The sequence below is a fragment of the Cavia porcellus genome, unplaced genomic scaffold, assembly GCF_034190915.1.
Source record: "Cavia porcellus strain 051 isolate PalLab524CR breed Dunkin Hartley unplaced genomic scaffold, mCavPor4.1 scaffold_27, whole genome shotgun sequence".
Classification (NCBI taxonomy): domain Eukaryota; kingdom Metazoa; phylum Chordata; class Mammalia; order Rodentia; family Caviidae; genus Cavia; species Cavia porcellus.
In genome coordinates, this window is record NW_026947510.1 from 11,797,346 (window position 1) to 11,812,281 (window position 14,936).

The 14,936-nt window shown below is 46.4% G+C and overlaps 1 protein-coding gene across 4 annotated transcripts in view; it reads right to left on the minus strand.

Moving 5' to 3' along the window:
- The window catches only part of Rab43 (RAB43, member RAS oncogene family), a 41,758-nt gene that overhangs the window by 26,582 nt on the left and 240 nt on the right, over positions 1–14,936 (minus strand). The window contains exon 2 of one of the 4 annotated variants that reach the window (XM_003462760.5): positions 14,584–14,834. In XM_003462760.5, coding sequence (XP_003462808.1) covers positions 14,584–14,781 — 198 coding nt within the window. In that variant the 5' untranslated portion in view covers positions 14,782–14,834. Of the gene's footprint in view, positions 1–14,219; positions 14,394–14,583; positions 14,912–14,936 lie in introns of those variants that run through there. The other 3 variants (XM_013144547.3, XM_013144548.3, XM_063238521.1) reach the window with 3 other exon arrangements.

Genomic DNA, 14,936 nt, shown 5'->3' on the forward strand with positions numbered 1-14,936 from the left:
TTTAGTTCAGTGGCATAAGCGCCTGCCTGGAAGCTGCTTTCCTAGGACTTGTGGCTACTGGTCCCACTGCAAGAGCTCACAGGTACTGTTTGGGAAAGTACCATGGTTAAAGCACTGTAGAAAGCCCAATGTCAATATCTGTGCCAGCTTGGTCCTTCCTGTTAGGAACACAGTGGGTTTTAGGGGGTTTTTTGTTTTTGTTTTGTTTTATCTTTTTGAGACAGGGTTTCACTATGCAGTTCAGGCTCACCTTGAGCTCACTTTGTAGCTCAGGCTGGTCTTGAAGTTGCAACGGTCCTTCCGCCTCTGCTTCCCAAGTGCTGAAGATTACAAATGTGTGCCACCATGCCCAACTACAAGTGGCATTTATTTAGTGTCCTTTCTGAGTAACAAGGCAGGCAGTGGAAAGTTCCTCACACCTCCGTATTAGAAAAGGACTTTGGCGAAGTTAGTTGTCAGGACAGATGCTAAAGTGATCAGACTGACCCAAATACAATCCTGTCTTGGAATGCACAAGTCAAACCAGGAGGTGGAGCTGTGGTCTATCCTCTACTATCACTGGCTGCACTGCTGCACCAGGTACTCCAGAGAAGCCCACACACCAGGCCCTGCCAGGCAACAGGAAAACAATCAGTGGCTGCCAACCTACAGTGTGTTCCACAAAGCCAGACGCGGGCCCTATCTGGGTAGTCCACACACCTTGTGGTTAGGTAGGTGAGCAGCAGATAATAGAGCAAGAACACACTGGCTCAGTGACATAGGCTGGGACAAGCGAAGTGGGCTTGAATGCAGCCTGTGCCAGAGGGACCCAAGGATACTTGGGACAGTATCCTGCACACCAAACCCCTCCCATTCCCTAACTTGCACTCAGGACCCAGCATCAGAAAGGATTTTCTTTATCCTTTGTTACAGTGCAACTCTCCACAATTGGTAGTATGGCTGTGCAGAATGAAAGAGGAGCCCAAGGTCTGGGGCTTTCAAGCTGTGTGAGGAGGAGAGTCACACTGGCTTTTACCATCTGAATTTCCTTCCCACAGTCTGGGAGGGCAGCAGCTACCTGTGCTTCCCATCCTGGCCGCTTTCCGGCCACCACCCCAACCTCAGGCACAGGTTCCACTAGCAACCAGGGAAAAATGTGAAGAGACCACACCCACACGGGCTGCCAAGTCAACTCAGCTCAGTCTAGAAGAGCACTGCTGTACAAGGCAGGCATGAGACAGAGTAGGCTGTGAGCTCCTCACAGCAACTGTGCCTATCTAGAGAGGGTTCTGGCGAGCCAGCAGCACTTAGTCACAACTCCAGTTCTGTCTTCTTTCACCCTTGCATCCTCTGCATAACTCCCCAAAACCCAAGTCTTTTCTTTTCCCAGAATTCCTCAGTGCTAGGAGCCAGTCTATGGGGGACTCCAGTACAAGTTCCAAACCAGGCTTTCCACCCCTCAAATCCCCTCTTGCCCCTCAATACTTTGATCAAGGAGTATGGGCTACACAGGGTCCTCCAGCATGCCTAGAAACCTTTGTCCTCATCCTCCACTAGTCACCACATCAACTCTCAAGAACACACACTAGCAGGCAGCCCCCCTAACACTGCTCTTCCTGCTGCAGGTTGGCCTGGCCAGGAGCTCTCCAGGGTCTTGTTCCCCAACCTGGGCAAACACTGTGCCTCCCTGAACCTTGATGACCCTGCATACCAGGGTCTGGTCCCCTTTCTGTCCCTCCCCCACATCTCCGCTGCCCTGGGGAGATCAGACTGCCACCTCCTCAGGGCCTTCCTAGTATGCAGTACACATTTCCATGACAGCTATGGCAACCGCGGGCCCTGCTTTAGAGGAACCATCCTCACTGTCAACATTTTGTACTGCTGTCACTACAATAAATCTAAGCATACTTGTTGAGCTACGTGGTCCAAGGCTTGGCTCAGAAATCACAGTCACCACAGTGACAGCACTAACAGCATTACACGCCTGATACATGTTTCTATGTTTTTCCAAGCAGAGGTGACCCAGAAGCCGGGAGTCCCTCAATTTATCTTTCACTGTTTGGGCCTGCAGAGGTGCCTGGGAGAAGGCAGGAACTTACAGGGTGAACAAACCGCACGGTCACAGTGTAATTATCTTCAAATTGGTGCTGAAGTCTGAGTGGCAGGTAGGCAACCTCTAACCAACAACCACAATTAATCCCATCAAGGCACCTTCTAGGTTTCAGTTCTTCCCTTTTAATTCCATCTCAGCTTGTCTGCTGTTCCACACACAAAAAAAGGTCAAATCCAGGCCTAATCTCTCTCTCTCTCTCTCTCTCTCTCTCTCTCTCTCTCTCTCTCTCTCTCTCTCTTTTTGTCACTCTGGTGGTGGGGAAATCAAACTCAAGGCTTGGAGCATATTATGTGCTCCACCACTCAGCTACATCCCCAGCCCCAAGGCTATGGCTCTGAATACTTCAAAAACAAGGTCAAAAGAGCAACAGAGGAATCTTCCTCCTTCCCTTTCTCCTCTCTTGCTTTCTCCTTTCCAATACTGGAGTTTGAATCCAGGAATGCTCTAACGACTGAACTACAGCCCTAGTCCTTTTTATATTTTTATTTTGAGACAGGGCCTTACTAAATTGCCCAAGCTAGCCGGTGTGGTAGCACAGGCCTGTAATCCCAGCACTCAGGAGGCTGAGGCAGAACTGTTGAAAGCTTGAGACCAGCCTGGGCTACATGGTGAGCTCAAGGCCAGCCTGAACTGCATAGCGAGACCTTGTCTCAAAAAGAAAAAAAAAACTGCCCAAGCTGGCATCCAACTTTGAGAATTTGCCTCAGCCTGCTGAATAGCTGGGATTACAGGAAAGCACAAATGTAATAAAGCAAAGTCCTTAAACAAACAAAAGTGGACAAATCTTAAAGACACTTCTCTAATGATGTGATCAAATGTGGCCTCATTCCCAGTAAGTGCCTGACAGGGCAGGCTGCCCGACAGGAATACTGCAGGATCCAGCACACACTACCTGAGGCAATTCTTGCCACAACAGCCTAACCTGAGACTCAAGGAATCTTTAAATTTAGCTTCCAGCTTATAGAAAATAAAAGGAATAAAGGAGCCAGGCATGGTGGTGCACAGCTATAATACCTGTGCTCAGGGGGCTGAGCTAGCAGGATTGCTGAAGGCTAGCCTCAGGTGCATAGTGAGTTCAAGGCCAGCCCAAACTACATAGCAAGGCCCTGTCTAAAAAACAAAAAACAAAAAAACAAAAAAACCGAGACCGGGCATGGTGGCTCACACCTGTAATCCCAGCAATCAGGAGGCTGAGGCAAGAGAACTGTTCCAAGTTTGAGACCAGCCTAGGCTACAAAGTGAGCTCAAGGTCAGCCTGAACTGCACAGGGAGACCATGTCTAATAAACAAACAAGGGGGATAAAGGAATAAGTAAAAAGATACCATAAGCATCAGAAGGTGACTCCTCAAACAAAAAATCAGTATTGTTTAAAAAAAATAGAGCCAGGTGTGGTGGTGCAGGCCTAAAATTCTAGTTCTTAGGAGGTAGAAGCAGGAAGACTGTGAGGCCAACCTGGGCTACCTAGTGAATTCAAGACCAGTCTGAACTGCATAGCAAGACCCTGACTCAAAATATAAATAAATAAATAAATAAATAAACAAACAAAGAATTAAAAAAAAAAATAAGGCCTGGCACAACAATATGTGCTGTAGTCCCAGCTACCAAGGAAGCTGAGGTAAGAATGCAAGAACAGCCTGAGAAACACATTAAGATACCATTACTTAAAAATTTTTTTTAAAAAGATATCATTACTTAAAAGAAAATTATAAAGTAAGGTTTTGATCTGGTCTAGGAGACAAAGAAACAGCACTCAAATGCAAAGTATGGACACAGAAGACTGAGCTGGTGGAAGCACTGTAAAAGACATTGGGGGAGCTGAGGGTGTAGCTCAGTGGTATAGCACTTGGCCTAGCACGCACTTGGTCCTGGTTCCAACCTCAGCACCACATACACACAAAAGAATTGTGGAAAGTTGTTGTGAGAGCTAAGTTAGATTGTCAACTTGATTGGCATTAAAGCCCACCAAAGATCAGTAAAGCACACATGGGGTGTATCTGGGTGGATCATAGAGGTGGGATCTTGGGTATTCACTATATCTGATGTCTGGCCCTTTCCTCTGTGGCACTTTTCCCCAGCTCTGCTTCCTGGCTGCCATGGGTAAGCAGCTTTCCTCCACCAGATCTTTGCTCTACATCATTTCTGCCTCAGAGCTAGCCAAACGTGGACTGAATATTCTGAAATTGTGAACCTAAATAATGATATCAGGCAATACAGTTGTGATACCAGGCAATACATTCCAATGATGAAAAGCTGACTCATACAGAAATTTTGGTACTACAGCAAGATTTGTTGCTGTGACTATATATAACCACGTGGTTCAGAGCTCTTTGGAACTGGTTTGCAGGATGAATTTGGAAAGATTTGAAGATTCAGGCTAGAGAAGCCCCAGAATGCTGTAAGCAGAGCCTGATGGGTGGTTCCAGTCAGATTTCAGAAGACTAGAATGCAGACAGTAGCCAGGGATTTAGCTCAGTGACACAAGCCCCTGCCTGGCAAGCACAAGGTCATGAGTTCATGCCAAGGTACAAAAAAAAAAAAAAAGCAGACAGTAAAGATCAGGCTTAAGAGGTTTCAGATGGAAATGAAGACACCACCAGGAATTCGATTAGAGGCTATCCATCTTACATTCTGGCAAAGAACTTGTCTATGTTTTGCCCATGTTCTGACACTTTGCAGGAGGCTAAATTTAAGGGTGAAGGACTTTTCTGCAAAGGAAATTACAAGATAGCCTAACATTCAAACATTCAGCATGGATACTACTGGCAGCCTTTAGTCAGATTTACAGCATGCACTAGGCACAGTGAAACAAAATGATTGGGAAAAGTTAAATTTTGGCCTGAAAAAAACATTGTATCATTGGTACCAAAGGAGGTGTGGTTGCCAAAGAAATTAGTGCCATTAAAAAGAAACCAAATACTTTGAACTCGGATAAGAGGCGGCATCTCAGAGATAGCAAGACCCCAGGCTGGGCATGGTGGTATGGACCTGTAATCCCAACACTTGGGAAGCTGAGGCAGGAGAACTGCAATAAATTCAAGGCCAGCCTGAAATACACAGTGAAAACTTGTCTCAAAAGACAAAAAAAAAAAAAAAAAAACAAAAAACAGGGAAAGAAGAAATCAGCAAGACCCCCACCCATCAGCAGCTCAGGGGAGCAAAAGGTGCCAACCTTTCTATTTGAGAAGAGTCCCTGGAGCCACCACTAAAGGAAGGCTGTCTGGGGAATTAGTTCTTCAAGATTAACTTAACTGTGCTCGATTATCTAGGCATTCAGAGGTCACTACGATCATGGTAGAAGGAGGCCTGCCTTCTTGAGCTGATGGTAGACCCTGCCTTCATGCACATGATTTTTTTTAGGAACATAGAATGCCAAAGTGTAGGGTCATAGAGGCTTCTACCAGATTCAAAGGAAGACCCTGGAGGCTAGGCAAGGTCCTCCTGGGAGAGCAATGCACTGTGAGAATGAAGCTGAAGATGCAGCAGAGACCCCAGGAAGTGGGAAATGACAGGAATGTGAACTGTTAGCTGAAGAAAGCTGCAACAAGCAGAGCCAGCCTAAGAGAAGCTGGGTGGGCTGCAACCACGGGGTGGGGCTATCCAAACCCTTTGGAATTTACATCTTGCCATCATGTGTCCTGGACACTGGATATGGACCTATGGGACATAATGTTTGTCCTGGGAGGTTTTAGTCTTGCAAAGTCCTATCCTTTTTTACCTATACCCTTACTGCTCCCTTTTGGAATAAGAATGTTTACACTATGTCATTGTATGTTGGGTTTATATAACTTGTTTTTTGATTGTTACAAGGATTAAAAACTGAGTTTGCTTGAGTTTCAGAGGAGACTTTGGATTGAGACTTTTAAGCAATGCTGGAACTGTTGAGATTTTGGGGAACACTATTGCATTTTCACTTGCAAACAGTATAACTGCATGTTAGCTAGAATTATGACCTTATTATTATTGTCTCCATTTGGAGGTTAAGTATGATTTAAGGTCACGTGTTCGGATGTCAGGTTGATGAGGGTTGGAATTTGACAATTTAGCTGGACTTTCAACATGATTGGTTTTAGAACCGGCTAAGGGATTAGTAAAGCAAAGTATGTCTAGTGTGTCAAGTAGATATACTCTTGGATATCATATCTGATCCTTGGCCCCCTCAGTGACACTGTTCCCCCATGCCGCTTCCTAGCTGCCATAAGCTTTCTGCCATGCTATTTCTGCTTCATAGACAGTCAACCATTGACTGAACCTCTGAAACCATACATCAAAACAAATCTCTCTTTCTTTAAGTTGTAAGTGTTGGGTATTATGTCCCAGTGATGAAAAACTGACTAATATGGTTGAGAAAACCTAAAAACAAACTCAACAACAGATTCTAAGAAAAAAAATACTAATATGGTTAGGTGCAATTGTGGTGTTGTGCTTTTTTTTTTTTTTTTGAGGTGCTGAGAACTGAACCCAGGGCCTTCACATGCTAGACAAGTACTCTACTTATCCTGAGTCAGATCTCTTGTAGTACTACTATTGCTACTAGTACTACTTTCTCTTCTTTCTTTCTTCCTTTCTTCCTTCTTCCTTCTCCTTCTTTTCCTTCAGACAGGATCTTGCTAAGTTCAAACTGGCCTTGAACCTACTATGTAGGTCAGCCAACCTCAAACTCAGTGATTCTCCTGACTCAGCCTCCCAAATGCTGGGATTAGAGGCATGTACCACTATGCCCAGTGATACTTACTATAATCCTTATTCTTAAAACTTTCACACTGAGGTATTTGGGAGTCAAGTGTGATGCCTGCAGCTGAATTTCAAATTTTACAAAACTGAGGTGCTTAGGTATGGATAAGTGGTGGTCCACTTGGCTAATACCTTCAAACCCTAGGTTCCATTCCCAATACAAAGAAGGGAAAAAAAAGATACAGGGAAAGGTAAGGGAATAGGTGTTTGAGTTGCAGTTCCTGTCTTGTACAACTGTCTCCTAGAAAAGAAAATTGACAGAATAACAAAAAAGAAGTAATAATGCCAGCCATAGTGGCACATTCATAATCTCAGGACTTGGGAGACTGAAGCAGGACAATTGCAAATCTGAGGCCAGCCTAAGCTACAGAGTGAGTTCAAAGTTAGAACTATATAGTGAGATCCTGTCTAAAAAAAAGAAAGAAGAAATTATAATTCAGTCACATGTGGTGGTGTATACCTGTGATCTTAGCACTGTGGAAGGCTAACAATCTTCACCTCAGCCTCCTGAGCAGTAAGAACTAACACTATATGTGTAGGACAGTTACCCCACTTGCTCATGAAAAACCTCTAAAAACCACCACTCATACAACTCCAGAATTAGGTCTGCCTCCTCCCCATTCAGGAACAGTAGTTTTGTAAACCACAGTGGTGCAATCAAGAGAGCACATTCTGAGTTGTTTTTAAGCAAGGGTCTTAAAGAGAAATGAGGTTAGGTACTGGTGAATTCCTGTCATTATAGGTCTCAGGACACTATTACAGGTGAATTACTACAAGTTTGAGACCAGCCTGGGCTAGCATAGTGAGACCAGTGAAGCCCCGTCTCAAAAAATAAAATGATAAAATAAAATAAAATAGAAAAATAACAAATGGCCCTTTCTCAGGAGCTACAAGGTTAGAATGGCCCCTGGCCTAATTGGTTTCTGCTGCAATGTGAACAATAAAACAGTATTGCATAGAAAGGTCTAGGAGATGAGCCTTTTCTCTCGAATTGGTCATTTTTCAATACTTCCCCCAGTTAATCTGAATTAGTAAGGATTTGTTCATTTGTCTAATAAGCACTTGATGTTACAATGTTGATATCACACTGCTAATCAAAACATAAAATGCAAGGATCTGTGATGACCTAAATTTAAACTAAACCCAACCTCTCTCTTGGTTGGTTACCCTGTGTGTGTTTATAGGGATGGTATATGGCACAGCAGTGAGGGGGAGGAAGGCCTGGCCATACTCTGTCACGTGCAGGCCTTCATGTCCTCCTCTGGACAATAGGGACATCTCCTATAGGGTGACACAAGGATCAAACAGAACAATGAATGAGCAAAATAATGAAAATGGACAAAATGCACTTGTATGAGCGAGAGGGTTGCTCTTACCAAGGAGACGGAAGAATCTGCATGCACAAGGCACCCAGAGAAAACTCCAACCATCGGAGGACAAGAGACAGGGACACTCTGAGTAGCTATGCCAAAAGATGTCTGCATAGGTCCCCTCTAGTGCTAACATGATCCCCGGAGACCACCTTCTGCTCTTTCCAGGGAAGGTTAGTAATGCTGGTACATCTCACCTCCTTCACTGACAGGTATCAAAGAGGTGAGTGATTGCTCTGGTGACTGGAGGGCAGGCTGAGAACACCAGTGTCCCACCTCCCAAGCTAGTTATTACCCAGCATCACTTCCCATGTGCTGATGACACACAGGGATTTAGATGAGAAATGGACATACCCAAGGTAACATGTGGCAGAGCCAAGATTTGAACCTGGTACCTGCAGCTGGGAGGCAGTCTTCTTTCCACTGTCCACTAGATTGCTAAGAAGCCTCAGGAGGCAAGGTTTACTTTGCAACCAGGTGGTTGCCACTGGTATCAAGAACAGATTTCTTCAGAAAACCAGCATGACCCAGAACTTCTCTTATCTAACAGTCCTTTTGCTATTTCTGATCAAGACTGAAAAGTCAAACTGATTTCATCCAAATAAGAGAATGTATAGTTTCAAAATCAAACCTGACATGGGAAGAACTGAGAAGGCACAACTAAAACAACTTCAACATTTCTGGGCTAGGGGGTGAAGCTCAGTGGTAGAATACTTGATTAAAATGCACAAGAGTTCTGGATTCAAACTCAAGACTCTCGAAAGGAAGAAAAAAAGGTGCCTTTTACCCTTCCCTGCCCCCTTCTCTGGGAGGTACCAGGAGCAGCTAGAAAAACAAAGATGACTTCTAGGCCAAGGACAGCTAAGCACCAAGGCCAAAGGTCCTGCAATCTGAAGTCCCAGGCCCAAGGGCACAAACTACCTCTCTGCAAAAGAGATCTGGCAGCAGCCCCAATAACCTGCACTGAGGAAAGGGGTACAGTGCAGACAAGGCTGACCTCGGCTAGGCCGTGTGCCTAGTGAGCTGCAAAACCCACTTTATATAACAGGCCTTTGTGCTGTCCCAGATAAGAGGAAAGACAAGAGCCAGTCAGTGTTTCAGGGATTGAGAGTAGCTGAGATTTCCTGGGGGACAGTGCAGAGGAGAGGGCCTAACTCAGACAACCCCTCAGGAGGAAGTGGTAACAATAGTAATAATGAAATGAACCCTTGTGTTGGTTTACATTATACATTTTTGGTCTAATCTACACTTTCAGGATAAATAAATGTGCAACAGTGACTGCTTCTGCTTAGTGGTGGCTTGGGAGACAAAGGTAGAAGGGAAACACTTTCCTTTTTTTTTCTTTTTCATCTGTACAGGGGATCAAACTCACAACCACACCCTTGCGAGGGCAGGCACTTATGCCACTGAGCTAAATCCCCAGCCCCTGGGAAATACTTTTCTTATGTGCGCCTTTTTCTGGTCTTTTTGAGATACACTATGCAATTCAGGTTGGCCCTGAACTCACTTTGCAGCCCAGGCTGACCTCGAACTCACAATGATTTCCCTGCCTTGTTTTTGTTTTTTGAGACAGGGTCTTACTAGATAGTTCAGGAGGGCCTTGAACTCACTACATAGTCTAGACTGGCCTCAAACTTGGAGAACTCACAGCAATTCTCCTGTGGGACTGCAGGTGTGTGCCACCTGCCCAGCTCTTATATATGTCCATACTTTTACAGCAACCTTCAGGAGAAGAAACAGTGGTCATTAGCACCATGTGAAGAATGATAAGTATGAAGTTCCAAATGGGAATAGAAATTGCCCAAGGTTGTGACAGAGATAGTAGACCCAGGCTTTCCGACTCCTGGTTCAGTGCTTTCAAGTCTGAAAGACCAGCAGTACTCAGATATCTGAAGTTCTAGTGATATAGGACTTCCAAATGATATAAGGGAAATATTATAACTCTCAAACTGCTACAAGTCAAATCTGTGGAGTTCATGTTACCCAAAATCGAAGAATGAATTCTAAGTAACAATGGAAGTTAAGAGTAGAAAATTTTACTGAGACACAGTTCCTGAGTGAGACAGGAGGGGATCCAAGTGGGATGCTGGAAAGTGACCTTACTTTCCAGAGGAAGTTTTATTGGGCAAAATCACAATATTGGTATAAAATTATGAGGTGGCTATAATGTTGGACAAAACTATGATCAACCAATAAGATTACAACTATAGCAGTTTAGGTAACGTTGATCCAATGGGGAAGAAAGTCACCCAGCAAACACACAAAGAAAGAACCTCTTTTGGAGTTGAGTCAGGAGGTCCTGGTCACCCACTGAGGTATCTATCTAGACTTTATTGGACCAGATGATACCAATTATAATATACAGCAACCCTCAGAGGCAACATATACTCCATCATTCAGTCTTTATCTTGTGGCCTGGCCTTCAGTGGAGGTACCTCCAGGCACAGTTGTGCTGTGTTCTCATCCTCTTCACTGACTCCCTCGAGCCAGCCCAGTGTGACTGCCTAGGATATTTCTACCTAACTTGGCTGTCTACAATACTGGGAGCCAGAGCCAAAGGAACCCATGTGGACCCAGGAAGTGATGACCATGTGCAAAGGCTTGCCAGCTAGCCCATGTACCACAAATTGTCTCGAGCTACAGAAATGTTAGGCTGGGTAGATAAATACACTGCACCCTGAGTTCAGCCCAAGTCCACAGCTTTCTCAACAAGTCATTCTTTCAAGATTCACTAACCTGCTGGAGATTTAGCTCAGTGGTCTAAGCACCTGTCTGGCAAGTGCAAGGAGGAGCCAGCCAGAACCTGGGTTCAAATCCTGATTTTGCTACTGACTTACTAGAGACCTTGGGTAAGACAGTCACATTATCTTTCCTGGCTTCAGTTTGCTCTCTAAAATATGAACACAGGCATGTACGTACTGAACACTGTGCCTGTGGCTGGCCAGCTGGATTCCTCTGTCTTAAAGGAGCTAATTTTCTAAAGGAAAAGGCAAACCAGGGAATTTCAAGTCTCATAAATGCCACGAGCAGATGCATACAATAAAGTAACAAGACCTGGGCATGGTAGCACATGCCTGTAATCCCTGCACTTAGGACCCTGAAGCAGGACGACTGCCACAAGTTTGAGGCCAGTTTGGGCTGCTTTGTGAGTTCAAGGCCAGTCTGGAATACATACTTGAGACCTTGTCTCAAAAAACAAACACAAAGATTCCACCTAAAATCATATTGCTGAAACTAAAGTACAGAAAACAGTTAACTGGTTGCTGGGGATGCAGTGAAAAGAGGGAACTGGCTACAAAAACAAGGAACTTCCTCAGCTGATGGAAATATCGTCTCTCCTGATTATGGTAGTTACATGTCAGTATATATCTGTCAAATTCACAGATTTATACGCTTAAAATGAGCAGAGTCTACTGTGTGTAAATTAAACCTTAATAAAATTGATAGGATAGATTAAATAAAAGCTAGGTAGAAAGGAGACAAGAAAATAAAAGAAAAACTGCTGCTGGGTGTGGTTGCACATGCTTGTAATCCCAGTACTGGGGAGGCTGAGGCAGGTCACATGAGTTGAGGTCAACCTGGGCTACATAAACAAGTTCAAGGCCAGCTTGCCTCAAAAACAAATAAAAATATCACCAGAAAAAGAAAAACTGCATCTTCTGAACTTAAACTGGGTTTATTATTTTTCCTTCTCCCAAAACAACAAACCTAGGTAAATCCCTTAAGAGTCTGCCCACTCTCTTTTACTTGCAAATGGTCCTCATTCACTCAGGAAAGGACCATCCTTTGGGATTTTCCCTAGGAATAAATCATTATCTCACTAGGGGTGGGCCATCCTCTCCCAACCACTAACACTAAGACTAGAGATTATCTAATTCCATGGAATTCCAAAACACAAGATTCCCCAATTCCAGTAATATGCTTCACTTCCTTGAGCACTTCCAATCTTGAGATCAGCCTGTATCTCCCTCTAATAAACTTCTCTCATTCTCTTTTACTGTTGTTTCCTGAAAATTCTTTTTCCCGTGACAGGAGTCAGTGAGCCCCTGTACTGATTTTAAAGGGGTGGCTTGAGTTCTTTATTTTAGCTTGGGGACCCTGTGACCTGGCCTGTGACAGTGTAGGAGGATAGCAAGTTTAAGTTTAGCTTAGGCAATTTATTGAGACCCTGTCTCACAATAAAAAATAAAGGCTGGCTGTGCTGGAGTAGGCCTATAATCCAGCACTCAGGAAGATTGCTGTGAAGCCAGGCTGAACTACATACCAAGTGGTATGGTACCCTGGTTTCGATCCCCAGTCACACACACATATATACACGGACACAGTCACAGTCACAGTCACAATCACAGGCAGAGTTGAAGACCCTTCCAAGATACTTTACAGATGAGGAAACAGACTCCAGGAGGGGAAAATGACTGCTCTTTGTTGAGTCAGCAAAATCCTGCTCTCCCAACGTGAAGGACCAGGTTCCTACAAGGTTCAATGCTACTGAGTTGAACCCCAGCCTCTCCAGGCACTGGGGTTCAGGGTTCCCCTACTGAAAAGTGAGGAGAGAAATCATTGTCAAGGCTTTCCCCCTGCAAACAACCCTTTTACCAAGCAGTCTGCTGGAGGGGAAAGAGCTTAGCGTTCTGGAGCCAGAAAAACACAGAACTTTTCCACACCTGTCACTTTCTGGCTGTGTCCAAGGCAAACCTGTGCACAGTGAACTGAGGGTAATAACTCCCTCTAGGGCTGGTGGTGTAGCTCAGTGGCAGTGCAAGTGCACAGCATTCTTTGTTTTGTTTTGTTTTTTAAGACAGGGTTTCACTCTGTAGTTCACACTGGCCTTGAACTCACTATGTAACCCAGACTGGCCCCAAACTCTCAGTAATCCTCCTGCCTCAGCCCTCTGAAAGCTGGGTTTATAGGCATTTGCCATGACACCCAGCATGCACAGCATTCATGAGACCCTAGGTTCAATCTCTAGTATTAAAAAAAATTATTATTGTAATCACAATGCCCTCCAGTGAGGGGAACACACTGTACCATCCCTAGTTCACAGCAGCCTCTCCAGAAAGGTAGCAGCTACATCTCTAAGTGGGGCTTGGGCTCTTACACAGCCCCACCTGGTCACCTCCTAAGACAGACAATCAGGAAGTGACAGAAAGAAACAACAGAGGGGGAGGGCAGGCTGGGATTTAGCTCAGTGGCATAAGCACCTGCTTGGCAAGCATGAGGTTGTGAGTTCAATCCCTGGTACGAAACAATGAACTACTGGCCCTGCATTGCATAATGTGTGCTGGGTGCACAGTCCACCCAAGCACAGCTGGGTCACACTTGCTATCTCAACAGGTAAACAAGAGCCCCGCCCCCTCTCTAACCACTGCCAGCACAGGACCACCAAAAACACAGACGCTTTCCAGACGAACTCTTGCTCTTTATGGGTGCCTCAGTTTTCACACTGCCCTTTCAGTGTGGCACTGGCAACTCCACAGGCTCAAACATGAGCATACTCCACTCCACCCGTAGCCACCCTTCTCTGCCACCTGCTCCAAAAGGGGTGCTCCCCAAATGACTCCAGGTGGCTGCCCTCTGTTTACCCTGTGCAGACGCAAATGCCCTGCAACCCAAAAGACTGTGAAACCTTGTAGGTAGGAGTTCCTGGTTTCCCAGTCGAGTGTACTCCATAGAGTCCTCACGGTCCTATAAAGGTTTAAAACTTACTTTCCCTCCACGGTGCGGCAGGAGGGAGGTGACACCCTGGAATTCCCAGTTTTACAGAAACAAAGACAAAGAGCTAACTATCCCAGCCAAAGGCAATCAGAAGCAGACCTACAGCACTCAGGCAGAGCCACCAAAGAGACTCCCACTTGTGGGAAACCACAGTGAGAGCAACAGCCCTCCCCTGAGCTCTCCAGGGTCGTCCTGAGACTGGTGAACTTGGATACCCGCAAGTGCAGAGTGCGGCTCGCAGATATTGCGCTCAGGAACAGACAGCGCCCGGTCCTGGCCCGGTCAGCCGCTCTACAGCGGGGCCTGGTACCTCGATTTCATTCATCGCCAGTGTCTGTCACTCATCCGGCCGCCGCGGGACACGGTGGCACCCACATCCTGCTGGCCAGCTCGGTGGCCGAGCCCTGTCCGCTCCCCTGCTTCCGGATCCGCAGAGTTCTGGGACCGCTCGGGCCGGCGGAGGAGGGGACCGAGGAAAGTTCCGCCACCGGGGCCATAAAGCGGCGAGGGAGGAGGCGTGGCCAGGCCGGAAATTTCGGGCAGAAACTTTCAGCCCTCAAGCCTCAGAAGCCACCACTTCCTGGTCCCTGCTCGCCCCCGAGTGCCACTCTCCGGGTGCAGGGACCGCGAGGGGCTCCCAGGGAAGGGTCTATCTCAGTCCCCGCCAGGCCCACCTTGACCCGCTTGCCCTGGATCTCCAGCGTCTTCATGGTGAAGTCCACGCCGATGGTGCTGCCCTGGCGCTCCGAGAAGGTGCCCGTCTTGAAGCGCTGCACCACGCACGTCTTGCCCACGCTCGCGTCGCCCACCAGCACCAGCTTGAACAGGAAGTCGTACTGCTCGTCCGGATCCCCTGGCCCGGGCCCCGCCATGGCTCCGCACGTTGCCAGTGGCCTGAGCTCCGCACGCTCCAGCCCACGGCCCTCTGGAGACGTGGAACCGAGGCAACACCTTAACTACTGCCGTCGCCGACCGCGCCTCCGCCCCGCCCCGGCCCGCCTAGAGCCCGCGGGCTCAACTCCGCCCG